Source organism: Chrysoperla carnea, chromosome 3 (genome assembly GCF_905475395.1).
Source record: "Chrysoperla carnea chromosome 3, inChrCarn1.1, whole genome shotgun sequence".
NCBI lineage: Eukaryota > Metazoa > Arthropoda > Insecta > Neuroptera > Chrysopidae > Chrysoperla > Chrysoperla carnea.
Genome location: NC_058339.1, coordinates 93,035,505 through 93,050,191, shown reverse-complemented (window position 1 = coordinate 93,050,191; position 14,687 = coordinate 93,035,505). Strand labels below are relative to the sequence as shown.

The 14,687-nt window shown below is 32.6% G+C and overlaps 4 protein-coding genes across 6 annotated transcripts; 2 read left to right on the top strand and 2 right to left on the bottom strand.

Moving 5' to 3' along the window:
- Window positions 1-2,008: 2,008 nt before the first annotated feature.
- LOC123296821 (DNA-directed RNA polymerase II subunit RPB2) lies at window positions 2,009-8,093 on the bottom strand. Of its 3 annotated transcripts, XM_044878486.1 has the most exons (10): window positions 8,020-8,064; window positions 7,846-7,935; window positions 6,911-7,137; window positions 6,402-6,841; window positions 5,694-6,107; window positions 4,752-5,373; window positions 4,214-4,672; window positions 3,354-3,598; window positions 2,849-3,284; window positions 2,009-2,771 (listed from the first exon to the last, which is right to left on the bottom strand). In XM_044878486.1, exons 2-10 carry the CDS (start codon window positions 7,859-7,861, stop codon window positions 2,103-2,105), a joined length of 3,528 nt encoding a protein of 1,175 aa, XP_044734421.1. In that variant the 5' UTR covers window positions 7,862-7,935; window positions 8,020-8,064; the 3' UTR covers window positions 2,009-2,102. The 3 variants fall into 3 exon arrangements, with proteins under 3 accessions (XP_044734421.1, XP_044734420.1, XP_044734422.1); XM_044878485.1 differs by having other exon boundaries at window positions 7,846-8,093; XM_044878487.1 differs by having other exon boundaries at window positions 6,911-7,134; window positions 7,846-8,093.
- Window positions 8,094-8,714: 621 nt separating this feature from the next.
- On the top strand, window positions 8,715-10,889 carry LOC123296831 (COP9 signalosome complex subunit 5). Its single transcript, XM_044878497.1, has 6 exons — window positions 8,715-8,769; window positions 8,899-9,065; window positions 9,146-9,380; window positions 9,476-9,670; window positions 10,036-10,303; window positions 10,639-10,889. The coding sequence occupies exons 2-6, from the start codon at window positions 8,905-8,907 to the stop codon at window positions 10,812-10,814; spliced, it is 1,035 nt and encodes a 344-aa protein (XP_044734432.1). The 5' UTR covers window positions 8,715-8,769; window positions 8,899-8,904; the 3' UTR covers window positions 10,815-10,889.
- Window positions 10,890-11,352: 463 nt separating this feature from the next.
- Window positions 11,353-13,365, top strand: LOC123296368 (ribosome-recycling factor, mitochondrial). Its single transcript, XM_044877830.1, has 3 exons — window positions 11,353-11,710; window positions 12,148-12,358; window positions 12,760-13,365. Exons 1-3 carry the CDS (start codon window positions 11,353-11,355, stop codon window positions 13,001-13,003), a joined length of 813 nt encoding a protein of 270 aa, XP_044733765.1. The 3' UTR covers window positions 13,004-13,365.
- Window positions 13,340-14,571, bottom strand: LOC123296833 (proteasome subunit alpha type-1). Its single transcript, XM_044878501.1, has one exon. It carries the CDS (start codon window positions 14,453-14,455, stop codon window positions 13,625-13,627), a length of 831 nt encoding a protein of 276 aa, XP_044734436.1. The 5' UTR covers window positions 14,456-14,571; the 3' UTR covers window positions 13,340-13,624.
- Between the last annotated feature and the right edge of the window lie 116 nt (window positions 14,572-14,687).

The following is a 14,687-nucleotide window of genomic DNA, read 5'->3' as shown; positions in this document are numbered from 1 at the left end:
ATGAATATTAATTTCTGTGATATTTATTAATTTTGGATCGTTAATCAAGTCTGGTATAATTGTTACCACTTTGTGACCACGTAACGAGAGCTCACGTATGATTGGAAAGTAAACAACACTGTGACTGTACGAAGGCGTTGGTGAAATAAATAAAATATTATCGTTTTTCACATTTTTAATCATAATAAAAATCGTAATCAATTTTAGAATAAGCACCATTTTTTTTTAAGAAATTCGACCCGGAAAAACAAAAAAATTAAAGTGCATTCAGAGTTATAACTAATGACTTGAATAGCTTTAAAAAAAATGAATACTTTTTGATGAGCATTATCGGTTTAATTAATGTTCGGACACAGAATTAATTGCTGTGAAAGTGATTAATTGACGCTGGTAAAAAAATTTTTCCTAAATGAGTGACTGTAAGGTCATTACATTAAAGTTAATTATACAGGAATTCGAAGTTCAAAAAAATCTACATGTGCAAAACGTAAGTAAACAGGCTATATATTGGGGTAAAAAAAGTTTCTCGATGAAAACTTTTAACAGTTTTCATCTGGATCTCTAAAGGTGTCTTTTCATGCTGACGCTTGTCGCTGAGTTTGAGCGTCATATTAGTTTTCGTAGTCAGTTTAGACCGTGCTGCCATCTGGAAAATAATTTAGCAGCGTCACATCGTAAAAAGCTAAACTTAGCTTAGCTTTTTATTCTAAGCTCCCAGGATTGATTTTGACAGAACTGGATAAATAAACTTATTTAGCAGTCATTATGGATATAGTTGTTTATTTATCATTATCATGTGTTTTATTAAAAGTGAGGTTAGGGAATTACTTTTAGTATGTATATCATGGAGGTTAGAGAGAAGGAGAACGATCGCTAGGCGCTAAAGCATTAGCGGGCCTTCCCCTACGAGAAAAGTTTAGTCTATCATTAATCATAATCGAAAGAAATATCTTGTCACTTTATTAACATGGAGATTGTGTTCCTTACCTCTACATTCCATAATACAAAATCATAGTCACTAATTTTAAAATTAGAAATGACAGATATGAAGAGTCAGCCATATTCTATTATCATATCAGTGGGTAAATAACTGATAACATATAGCATGCTAACAAATACCTGTGCTTTACATAACATGAGTTAAGCTGAGTTATTTGTTTGATTAAGTACACACCATTTCGTGTCAAGGCGATTACAAAAATTTCTATTTATCGGTTTCTACAGACGAATGGCTTTTATTGTTCTTTTTTTCTATAGCCAGAGTATTTTCTTTAGATTAAATGCAATAATGATATATTTTTAAATAAAAAAAGTTACATTTTTTATGAGAATCAACTTTCTAATTTAAAGTGTTATTCTATCTCTTACCTTTTAGGTGAAAGAGCGTGATGTCCTCTATCAAACTCTTCTGTTTAAGGTATTTTTTTTAATAAAACGAGCTATTGGCCATAAAAACTTTTGTTTTTACCTACATTACCGCCTAAGACTTCTGATAATTTGTTTAATTCCCTCACATATGACGAAACAGTTCGCAATATACCTTCAAAAAAACTTGAATTATCAATAAGTGGGAGTTTTAACAACGCCAACTGACGATAATAATTCGTACTTATTAAAACAGTAAGTGGACCCGTTTTCAGTAGTTCCAATTTACATTAACAGATGGCAATACTTGTATTTACCACTTTTAAAGGCCGATAATAATAAGACTACCAGGTTACTTACCATCGATGAATAACGATAAGATGGGATTAAGTCAAAAACAAACGCATATTGAAATAAAACGATTTATTTTTAATAATTGTTACAAAATAAAATTAATTTGATAATTATTTAATAAAATAGATTATTATAAAATATGAATCCTACCTAATCCAAGTAATTTTATGTCTATTGCATTGCAATCACGTTCCTACCAAAAAAAGTAAAGGAGCAAAGGATTCAATGATCCATTTAATAAAATTTTGCTCCCACAGCGTGAGTTTTTTATTTATTTTATCGATCTAGCAAAAGTTAACCTAGCGTCTCCAATCGCTGACAACGGAGTGAGGGGGGGGGTAATTCAGTGCAATGTTAACAAGGATGCCGAAACATCCTTTAAATTAAATGACCATTAATCTCGGAGCAATATTCATTGACATCAGTTCTTGAAACAATAATTTGGCTGCATATGGTAATCGTACTTGACTGATTTGTGTTTTATTTTTGCATCCTTTACACTCAAATGTATTATTTCGTAAATTTGCAATGGCAATCAAACCACAAAAATTACAAACATGTATTCGATACGGATCAGATACTTCAAATAAACGTTCTCGAAGGAATTGAGCCGCACCATGAGAAATTTGACAATCTCGTTCCATTTCACCGAAACGTAGACCACCATCACGGGCACGACCTTCACTCGGTTGACGTACTAAAATCTGAAGAGGTCCACGTGCTCTTGAATGGATTTTATCATCCACCATGTGCTTCAAACGTTGATAATAGGTTGGTCCAAAGAATACTTGGGCATTAATTTTACGACCAGTGTGTCCATTGTACATGACTTCGTTACCTCGTAATTGATAACCGTATTCTTGTAATAAAGTTGAGATTTTTTGTACGTTGACGGCATCGTTAAAAGGTGTAGCATCACCAATTTCCCCTTTATTCGATGATACTTTCCCTTGAATACATTCAATTAAATGGCCAATTGTCATACGAGATGGGATAGCGTGAGGATTAATTATAATATCCGGTGTTAAACCTTCGCATGTAAACGGCATATCCTGAAAATATAAGTGAGTTGTTAAAAGAGAAACGAAAACGGTCGAAACGGAAGTAGAATTTATTAAAAAAAACTGACCTCTTGCCTATACTGAATTCCACACGTTCCTTTTTGTCCATGCCTTGATGCAAACTTATCACCAATTTGTGGTATACGCACCGATCGTACACGAATCTTACAAAACTTATAACCTTCAGAATTCAAGGTCAACATGACTTGATCTACAACCCCTGTTTCACTATTACGTAAGAATGTTGACGCATCACGTTTTGTATAACGTTTTGTTGTTCCTTCCAGTTCATCTTCATTCTCAGGTAATGTCATTGTTTTACCAATAACCACATCATCACCGGATACACGAACACCTGGTGAAATGATACCATCATCGTCTAGTTTATCGTACAATGCATGACGCATGCCTTGACATGTTTGTCGTGTTGGTTTCTCAAATTGTTCTTCTTGTTCACCGATTCGTTTTGATTCGGAATCTTTATATGAACGGTAAAATACTGATCTAAACACACAAACAACAAAATCAATTAACTATTTAAATACTCTGTTTATATTAGGGGGTTTTATTTACCTGAAAAATCCTCGCTCCACAGCAGATGCATTCAAAATAACAGAATCTTCTTGATTGTATCCAGTGTAACATAAAATTGCTACAATACTATTAATTCCAGCTGGTAACTCTCTGAACCGTAAATATTCCATGGATCTTGTTGTTACCAGTGGTTTATGTGGATAATATAGTACGTGAGCCAACGTGTCCATCCGTACGTGGAAATTTGTGATATATACACCCATAGCTTGTTTACCCATAGCACTCTGAAAATATAGGTTTGGTCAGTTTGTAGTGATTGAGAGAGAACAGTTTGTCCCATAAGGAGTCTTTATTCATTGAATAGATTTCATTGCAGAAAATATTTGACGTCGATCGATTTTAACTGAAAAAGGTCGAGCCCTAAAGGCGTCATAATTCTAAGCGAGGATAGTCTATGAATGCTTTGAGGAACTGAATCATCTGGTACCGAATAACACAATCAGACTGACCTGGGTATTGGGCTACCCAAGCGTTAAAGGGAATGATGCAGTGGGTTCTTGATCCGAAACCTTGGATTCATCAATCCTGGAAGAAATACCGGCGGAGAAGCAGTGGGACGTAAATAGCACATCTTAAACGGAGGGAACACGCTTTAGGTACACCGAAAAATAATTGATTCTCGAAGTGGGCGATAGACGAAATAAATTTGAGAACCTCTGGTTTAGAAAAACGACCTAGGGTTTGAATTCTTTGTAAAGGATTGTACTGTCATGTACCGAAAAATGTTTAAAGATTAAAAATCACTTCAAAATTACAACTTTATCTAAACTTTAGCTTTTAAAGCGCTGTAAAAACATTTCTGTGACATCCTGTAAATAAACAGCTATAAATATACGTACTTGATAAGTATTCCTAGGACTTTGGTTATGATCAGGGAATGGTATAATTGATGCACAAATTCCAAGAATCATAGCTGGATGAATTTCACAATGCGTATAAGTACTACAATACGCGTACTCCTTTGAATTTCGTAGATCATCCGGTGAAATAGCGATCATAGTAGTTTCCTCTTCTAACGTATCGATATATTCGACTACACCAGATCCAACTAATCCTTGCCATCCATAATTGTTGTATTCACGATCTTTTAACATGTCAATGTGTGACTTCTTCAACAATAGACTTCCATTCTCCACAATGATCAGCGGTCTAGATATTCGTCCAGCATCTGTGTAGATACGAATCTCTCTGTCACGAATATCACGAATCATTGATACTTCAGATACGATAATGTCCATTTGACGTCGTAATTTACGTAACGTTGCCATTAATTGTTCGGGATCTCTATGAATGCCAACCTATAATCACAAATAATCAATTTTGATAATTAAAAAAAAAAAAAAAACAAACAAACAAACAAACAAAAGAAAAACTTACCCAACATCCATTTACAAAAATTTTCGTAGCATCAGCAATTGCAGATGGTGCAATTTCTTCAAGATTTTCCATAGACCATTCTTCCAAGAACTCAAGAATTGGTGACGGTTGTGAACCAACAGAAATATAAGCCATTAAAGCTAAATTTTTTACAAGACCTACAGCAGCACCTTCCGGTGTTTCAGCTGGACATATCATACCCCACAACGTGTTATGTAATTGACGTGGCTTGGCTAATTTACCATCACGGCCAATTGGTGAATTAACACGTCGTAAATGTGATAGAGTTGATGCAAATGTTAAACGATTCAATACTTGAGATACACCAGCACGAGCTTGATGAGCTTTCTTTTGATCGCCCCAATTTCCAGTAGCCAATGAATACCGTAATCCATCAGTTATCATTTTTGTTTTGATTGCTAAATCAAGATTGAAATCTTTGCCACGATCGATAAACTTCTGTGCGTACATTCGAACTTCTTTCATTAAATTTTTAAATAAACCACGAAATAGAAAAGCTAATAGAGGTCCAGCCAAATCTAAACGTTTGTTGCCATAATGATCCCGATCATCTAATTCTCGACGACCCAACGCTGCCAATAATAATCGATGAACCATATAACTGGTAAATAAAATAACTGTTTTAAAACGTTTATATTTTCGAAGTTTTCTTACAACAATTAAATGTAGTTTCAGATTTTCGATTTATAAAGAAACATTCCTAACATACTGCTTGTGAGAGGAATAATTAAACTTCTGTTTAGTAACCTTGACATTATAACAAAAATTGATCTATAATTGTCTAAAAAAATATTTTCTTGAGTGACGAAAACGTCTCCATTGCAACAATCGGTCTAACCCGCCGCCAAAGATGTTTTAGGGGAGGACAGGGGGTAATTTTTTTAATATAAACAATACAAAAATTTTGTAATGCTAACTTACCCTAAGAAATATGCCTTTTTAGTCTCACAAAAATCAGAAACACCAACATGTGGTAACATTTCCTTTTGTAAAATTTCTCTTGCATATTTAATACGTTTTTCTTTTGTAACACCAGGTCTTGCACCTCTCGCCCCAATAAAATTTAACGCAACATTTTGCTCTTGTATTACGAACGCTTCATCTAAAGACGGTTTAACCATTTCCATCATTTCGGGATCGTCAAAATCATAAATGATATGTTCGAGTATATCACGATCAGCTACAAAACCCAACGCTCGGAATACAATCATTATAGGAATTTCCTGTTTGATGTATGGCAAAATTGCAATTATACGTTGACCAATAGCGGCTTTCTTTATCGATTGACCACCACGTGCCATCATGTTCACCCACAATGTGGACGTGGGTCTTGAACTGAAAAAAACAAATATTATCTTTAAAAATAATTCAGTCTTTTCGTTGTAACCTGGTTAATCTGTGAAAGAACTGTCTAGGCCACCCTTTAAAAAGGTTTTTCATAAAAGCTTTTGACCTTCAAACTTTAATAAAACAAGTTGTGTATCCCTAGCACCTAGACCATGAGTCCTCTGTGCCTTCCTTGAGAACGACCTGTCACCCAAAGACGTCTCGTAGAAAGCACTATTAAAATCGGATAAAGCTAAAGAATTTTGTCGAGGCCAGACATGAAAATTGAAATAATTCGCTTACCTATGTTCCAAACAAGATCGAATTTCTGATTTAAAAGCATATTTTCCATCTTTCATTGAAAACACATAAACTGTATTTGTAGCCATTTTTTCTTGTGCAATTAATACTTTTTCAGAACCATTAATAATAAAATAACCGCCTGGATCCAACGGACATTCATTCAATTCAGTTAAATCACGATCCGTTAATTTACTTAACAAGCAAAAACTCGATCGTAACATTATAGGAATTTTACCAATAAAAGTTTTTTGATGTTGCGTAACGATCGGTTCTTCGCCTTCTTTGACAATAGTTTTGGTAATGTCCACGTACAAAGGCGCTGAATATGTTAAATTTCTTAAACGCGCTTCATTTGGCATCATAGGTGAAGGTGCACCATCTTTTTCCCAATGTGTCGGTTTCGATAAATAGATTTGTTCGAATTTTAATAAATATCGTGGCTATAAAAAAATAAATTTTAATATTATTTGCACTAATCCCACCAAAAATTGATAAATGGTAATATTTACAGGATTCTCCATTTCTCCGCTGGTATGTTGAGCTTCTGCTTGCAATTCAATTTGTGGTGAATCTTCAACAATTCTTTGAACAGACATTTGAATAAATTCATCAAAACTGTCCAATTGTTGTCGTACTAAACCTTTTTCATCAAAATAAGCGTTGATAACAATCCAACAGGCTTCTTGCCACAACTCGGAACTGATTTCTTCGCCTGCACCCTCATCATACACATCTTCTGTAATTTTAATTTTATTCAATAAGATAACAATTAACTGACTTAATTAATTTTGGATGCTACGAGGAGGGATAAATACAATGTTTAAATTCGATTTATAAAGAAACATTCCTAACATACTGCTTGTGAGAAGAATAACTAAACTTATGTTTTGTAAATATTATAAACCATATTAAGTTTAAAAAATCTTAATAACATTGACCTTATAGCAAAAGTTGATCTGTATTTGGCTTGCGTGGCGAACACCAAAGATGTTTCAGGGAGGATGATGGTAATAGAATGCCGAAAGTCTGACAGACAGACAGACACAAAAACGATTCTATAATTACTTTCTTTTTTCATTCCTGCGATGGCGGCACCCACCCTAAATATGAATTAAGTAACATTTCCTCGGATAATTTAACTGGTAAAATTAATTCTCAGCAAATATAATCCGCTAAATGTCAAATTTTTGCAATTGTAAGCTTCTCAAAAACAGCCAATTTCTTATTAAGATGGAGAAGTATAAGATACTTGCATAAAATAGGTCATAAAATTTAAAAGATATTTGTTCTATTTGTTTATACTTTTGAAATTTTAGAGGCAACTCTCTTCGAAAATTTTTTCTGTGCATACAAATACGTAAAAGTCTTGATCACGTTTCATGCAAAGTGACTTCTAGAACAACCGTATTTTTCTACAAATAATAATAATTGTAATATAAATTACCTTCTTCGTCATACATCTTGAACTTTTAAAATTTAATTTAAGTTCCCGTTTTAATGTTTATAACCTCTTAACACTTTTAATGGCATTTCACTAAAAAATTACACATAAACATTCTACTTTTAAGGTTTAAACTCTAATCACCTCTTTAATCGTTTACTTAAAACTTTAACTTACTTCAAGTAAATTAACGGGTTTAACTTAAATGCAACCTTCTATAAATATTCAACCTTCTGGGTTCGATTTCGCAATCAAACACAATATAGTGTTTTTAGAATTTTGATAGAAATCTACCGGTGGAATAACAATTTATGAATAGTTCCGAATGGTAAATATTACTTTCGTTAGGGGCAGGTGACAAGCAACCGTCAAATCATGGAGATTAGAGAGAAGGAGAACGATCGCTTCGCGCTAAAGCATTAGCGCGTCTGTCCCTGAAAATTTGTAGAATTTATAGTTCATTTTTCAGCCACCAGCCACGCTGTCGTCGGTAAGTAGTATCTGCGAAGTTAGCTGTTTATGAGTACAAGTAGATGAAGTTAGTACCATTCAAATTTATAAAGTAGTATAGATAAATTATAATTTATTAATTAATAAATAATAATAATAATTAATAATAATTTATTTGCCTTTTTTTTCCTTTGAATGATATTATATACACGTATATTAAACGTTGATAGATCATTTGAAATTAGCGCACAACAGCCCACTTTTAATGAGACAACTTAGCGATCCCAACGTCTCACTTATTTTGTCCATTTTTTGGGACAATATTTTCTATAGCGATCGTTCTCCTTCTTTATAACCTCCATTGACAATATAAACAGAATATTAAAGTATATTACATTTACTGTAAGTCCCTAATGAGAACCAGCCTTTATAATAAAGTTTTTGACAGTTTGACAGTTTTAAATAATAGATAAATAGGTACATTCTTTGATATTTAAATAATTATTAAGTAATTTTATTATTTATTAATTGTCTACTCTATATTTAATTTCCCAATTCCCAAAATTTTTAATAACTCACTTCATAAATCTAACCAAATTGTTTTAGTGAAAAATGGCCGGTACGAGCAGTAGTAGTGCTGAACAAAACTTGATTGCTCAGAAAACTTGGGAATTAGTGAATAATATTGAAACAATAAGTGCTGTTGATGAAATTTATCGATATGATCGTAAACAACAAATGGACATTCTTACTGCCAAACCTTGGGAGAAAGAGTAAGTAAAAAAAAAAAAAAAAAAAAATGTATTCAAGGAAAATTTGAAAATTTTTTTAATTTATCTATTTTTGTTTACAGTCCACATTTTTTCAAAGATATTCGTATTTCTGCGTTAGCTTTATTAAAAATGGTAATGCATGCACGTTCTGGGGGTACTTTAGAAGTGATGGGATTATTGTTAGGAAAAGTTGATGGTAATACAATGATTGTTATGGATTCATTTGCGTTACCAGTTGAAGGCACCGAAACCCGCGTGAATGCTCAAGCTCAAGCTTACGAATATATGACAGCGTATATGGAGGCGGCTAAACAGGTATTTATATCGTTTTATGTTTTTTATTCCACTAGCTAGACCCGTACAGAATCGCGTAATTGAAATAAAATAGCATTCATTTTATAAATTGAAAGGTTGGAAGATTGGAAAATGCAATTGGATGGTATCATAGTCATCCTGGATATGGTTGTTGGTTATCGGGTATTGACGTTAGCACTCAAATGTTAAATCAAAATTTCCAAGAACCATTTGTGGCCATTGTAATTGATCCAGTACGCACCATTTCAGCTGGTAAAGTTTGTCTTGGTGCTTTTAGAACTTATCCGAAGGTATGTTATATCAATTATTTTAAAATTTGATACTTCGCAGCTCAAGGGTATCCCCGAATGTAAACTTAAGTCAATCTTTCGCCGCCATCTTAAGTAAGAATCATTTTTGTAGATAATAACATTTTCTATAACTTTGATTTGAAACTTTTTTCTGTAAAATGCATTATATAGAAAAAAGTTTCGAATAAAAGTTATAGAAAATGTTTTTATCTACAAAAATGATTCTTACTATTTTTGTTGTACGATGCACGATTTACGAGATATTTGATAAAATACATTTTCCAAGATGGTGGCTAAAGATGACACCTCTCCGTCCCGCCATCTTGTATGATAATAATTATAGGTTGGTTTTTTTGGGGTTGAAGGGTTACAAACCAGCGAATGAAGAACCATCTGAATATCAAACAATCCCATTAAATAAAATCGAAGATTTTGGTGTACATTGTAAACAATATTATTCATTAGAAGTAACGTATTTTAAATCATCATTGGATCGAAGATTATTGGATTCGTTGTGGAATAAATATTGGGTGAATACATTAAGTTCTTCAAGTCTATTAACAAATGCTGATTACACAACGGGTCAAATATTTGATTTATCTGATAAATTGGAACAATCAGAAGTTGTTTTAGGTAAATCAATTTTATAAAATTATGTTTATTCGCTACGTGCATGAGTTTTATTTCAGCGTGTTACAATTGTAACGACACAATACTTTATTAATATAATTTTATGAACTCCCTGTACTCGCAAGGGGATTCCCCGTGGTGACCAACACATTACATGAAAGAATAAAAGGAGTACTTTTAGGGTTGTTTTTCCTTCATTTTCGAGGAGTTGTGATATAAGGAGTGGAATTTTTTGTACTGTTAATTGGTGAAAATTCCATCTTTCTAACCGATTTAACTGCCCCCACGGTGATTGTGATTTAATGAAATTAATAAAATATTTTTAAATGAATAATTAGGACGAGGTGGATTCATGGTAGGTGGTTCAGATCCACATGAAAAAAGAACTGAAGATAAATTAATGAAAGCAACGAAAGATTGTTGTAAAACTACGATTGAAATAATCCATGGTTTAATGGCTCAAATGATTAAAGATCGATTGTTTAATAGCATCACCGGCAAAGTTGAAGCTTAATCATTAATTATTATTAATTATAACCTCTCTTTCTTTACCATTGTACACATATTTAATAAAAATATTTCAACTAAATTATGTTTATTTTTAATTATTTCTTGGCGTCAGCAAAGCCTTTGATTAGGCCTACTGTAAAATTAAAACATCAAATTCAAAATTATCTGTTTTCTGACTTTTAAAATCATACCTAGAAGGCAGATACTGCCAAGTCAAAATTCAAGAAGAATTCTCTGATCTGTTTCCTATTCAATCTTGTGTACCACCAAGCAGTATTCTGGGTCCATCTCTTTATTTAATTTATACCGCAGATATACCGCTTGAAAACACAAACAAAATCAGTGTCGAGCGTCATCATGAAATTACATATATAGCCCTATTACTAGCGTCTGGAGCAGTCTATATTTGTATATGTCTATGATAATAATTTACAAAAATAGATGTGCAATAGTTAGGTTAAGTTTGAAATCACAACATAATAAAAAATATAATTTTTTTAATTTCATAATTTATTATTCACTCTAAATAAATAATAATAATAATGAATTGTTCCTTGTTTAATAAATCTAGAATTCTATTAAGACCGATAAATATAATTTTAGCAAGAAATACGAATACATTATTTACTCTATCTAAAAATAAAGTTCCAATAAATACAATTATTCCTAGCACATCTTTATTATTAAATGATAATAATCAATTTATTAATCAAATAAATCAATTACGATATAAATCGAAAGATCGTGGTAAATCGAAAAAAGGTAAAACAAAAGTTGAAGTGAATTTAAGTGAATTAGCGGAAGTTATCGATGTTACACATTATGAAGATCAAATGCAAAAATGTATTCATCACTTGAAAGAAGAGTATGTTAAAAATTTATCTTTAAGATCTACAACAGGTAATTATTTTGGAAAAAAAGGAGGTGTTATAAGTTTGACCGCTATGTCTGTCTGTCGGTCTGTGGCATCGTTGCGCCTAAACGAATGAACCGATTTGAATTCTTTTGTTTCGTTTGAAAAGTAATTTAATGGAGGGTGTTCTTAGCTACGTTTTAATTGAAAGTTTAGGGTTCCGTATCCGGATTAACTAAAAAATAAGCGATGATCATCAGTTTGGATAGGGCTCTAAGCAAAAAGGTAATTTATTGGAGAGTGTTCTGAGATACGTTTCAAGTGCGAGTTTAGGATTCTGTATTCGAAAAACGAAACTCGTATACTACGATTTAGCTCTTATATGAAGTGCTAATTCTTCTCTATCCTATACTCTTTGGTTTTACCTTCATTTTTGTAACTTTTTTGGTCTTTATTTAAAATATTAAATTTGATTTAATTTGAGGTGCCATCGATTCATTAAATGTTAATTTGGATGGAAAAGATCATACATTACAAGAATTGGCTCAAATTGTACGGACCAATCCAAAAACAGTTATTTTAAAAATGGCTATATTTCCACAAGCTATACCTGCAGTAATACAAGCTCTACAAAAGTCTGGAATGAATTTAAATCCACAACAAGATGGAACATCTATTTATATCCCAGTACCCAAGTAAGTTCCCTGTTAATTAGTTTTTATTCATGCATTTTCGTGTCAAGGTTTAAAAATAGATCGTGTTTGCGATCCTAAATCAATAAAAAAAAAAACAAGAGATGTCGTAGGATACCCGGTGGGAACTATGTTCTTTTCGTACGCTATAAATATTTTTCTGAAAATTTAAGATATTTATTTTAGAAATCAAATTCTTTAAAGTAATTAGTTTTATGGCTACTTTTACTTTTATAAATTAATTGTAATATTGGTTTAAAAAAGACATACTTCTGATTTAGTAGTCAATACAATATGTTTGATCAGGATATTTATTATGATATAACATACAATTTTCTTGTACTTACTGTAAATTATCTCTATTATCTTTAACTTCTGATAGTAACTCATTTTCTTTTTTCCAGAATCACAAAAGAACATCGAGAAAATTTAGCCAAAAATGCAAAAACATTGTTTGTAAAATGTCGAGATGCGATCAAAGATGTCCAAAACAAAAATTTACGGAACATAAAAAAACAGGAGAATATTTCAAAGGATCTTCAACATTCAGTTGCAGCACAAATTGGTGTTATTGCTGATAAATATGTTGCTGAAGCTGAACAAGTTTATACGATTAAACATGCAGAACTCTTAGGAAATAAAAATTAAGTCTTGTATGTTTGTTTTTGTTTTATTTTGATCTTCAAATGATCTTGAAAATTTATATATTTATATTTATATCCTATGATCCCGAGGGGGGCGTAGGGCCTCAACAAATGCTCGCCAACGAACTCGATTCTGTGCCATAGACTTGACTTCTCACCAGGATTTACCTTCTTCAGTATTTTCTTGCTCCAGGGTTCTTCGCCAGGTATGACGAGGTCGACCCACCCTTCTTTTTCCTTGGGGGTTCTACTCAAGTGCTTCTTTGGCAATGCTGATTACTGATTACTAAAAATTGTGGAAAATTGTTGATTTTTCCGATAAAAAAAAATAAAAATCTGATTTGTTGAATATGAAGCTTTTATTGTTAAGTTGTAAACATTTTTGTTGACAAAGAAGTAAAGATTACAAAATAAAATTAAGAAAAAATGAATTATAATAAAAAATTTTCCATATTTTTTTTATCCACTGTGGCTACAAAACGTTACAAAAGTATCAAAAATTTATTAACATGGCGTTAAAATATTTTTAAATAAATTGAAACGAATTGTAGCCACAGTAAAAATTTATTTGTAGGTTCAGCAGTAGCTTCCACAAAAGTGTAAGCTTTTATAAAAGATACAACAATTATTCTGTATCCATAGCTACTGCTGGGGTTGGATCCCCCGCATCAGCACCAGCTGGTGGATCAACAGATTCCGCTGCTGGAGCTGCCTCATCACCACCAGAATGACGTTTTTCTTCGCCTTCAATCGATTGAAGATAAGTACCAGTTGCTTCTTCATCCAATATCTTAAAGACCGTACTTTTCCCAACAACACCGATTGAAACATTCTTCGTTGTAAGTTCAACTTCATTCGGTAACGTGTCACGTAACGCTCGTAAACCATGTTTGATTAATTCCTCCGTTTCACAATCTTTAAATTCATCTAAATGTTTCTCTAAATATGTTCGGGCACTTTGTGATCGCGCACCCACAGCCATAGCTTTACAATCGAAATAATTGGCGGATGGACAAGTTTGATAGATGTGTGGGCCCCGTTCATCGTAGCCAGCAACCAAAAGACCTACACCATATGGACGTCGATCGTATCGTTGCGTACACACTTGCATTTTATTACCCAAAATTGTAATTAATCGACCAATCGGTAACAAAGAATCATGAGCGTACTTGTAGTTCAGACATTCGGATCGCATGTATCTTGATAGAATTCTTGCATCTGCTGTAAGACCGGATATTGTTATGCCCATGTGTACATCAATTGGAATGATTTTCTTTTGATGAGCGGAGAGTTCTGAAGATGCTCGTTTTAAAGCAATTAAAACAGCATGAGTTTTGTTTTTTAAACCAACAGTTGCGGATCCTAATTTTACCGCTTCCATGGCATATTCAACTTGATGAAGACGTCCTTGAGGACTCCATACAGTTACATCACTATCGTATTGATTTCGGAACATTTTAAAAAATAATTTACTTTTTTTTTTGTTATAAATCAAAATGAAAAACACTGCAATAAAATTTGCCGACCAACTGTTTTATAACCTCACACAAATTTTAATGTTTATGCTTTGTCATACATTCTATCATGAATACAAATTATACGAGTACAGACATCTGTTGGTGAATATGTTAAACACATTGATGTTGTTATCAATTTCTATGGTAGTGTCATCTATGGTAAACTCGTTG

Bases quoted from the DNA above. Each gene is read 5' to 3' on its own strand.
- LOC123296821 (XM_044878485.1), bottom strand. The intron at 4,673-4,751 runs GTAAGTTTTTCT...TTGTGATTATAG, and splicing joins TTTTTGTAAATGGATGTTGG to GTTGGCATTCATAGAGATCC. The intron at 2,772-2,848 runs GTCAGTTTTTTT...TTATATTTTCAG, and splicing joins GAATTCAGTATAGGCAAGAG to GATATGCCGTTTACATGCGA.
- LOC123296831 (XM_044878497.1), top strand. From the start codon at position 8,905: ATGGCCGGTACGAGCAGTAGTAGTGCTGAACAAAACTTGATTGCTCAG. The intron at 9,066-9,145 runs GTAAGTAAAAAA...TTTTGTTTACAG, and splicing joins GCCAAACCTTGGGAGAAAGA to TCCACATTTTTTCAAAGATA. The intron at 9,671-10,035 runs GTATGTTATATC...TTGGGGTTGAAG, and splicing joins CTTTTAGAACTTATCCGAAG to GGTTACAAACCAGCGAATGA.
- LOC123296368 (XM_044877830.1), top strand. From the start codon at position 11,353: ATGAATTGTTCCTTGTTTAATAAATCTAGAATTCTATTAAGACCGATA. The intron at 11,711-12,147 runs GTAATTATTTTG...ATTTAATTTGAG, and splicing joins ATCTTTAAGATCTACAACAG to GTGCCATCGATTCATTAAAT. The intron at 12,359-12,759 runs GTAAGTTCCCTG...TCTTTTTTCCAG, and splicing joins ATTTATATCCCAGTACCCAA to AATCACAAAAGAACATCGAG.
- LOC123296833 (XM_044878501.1), bottom strand. From the start codon at position 14,455: ATGTTCCGAAATCAATACGATAGTGATGTAACTGTATGGAGTCCTCAA.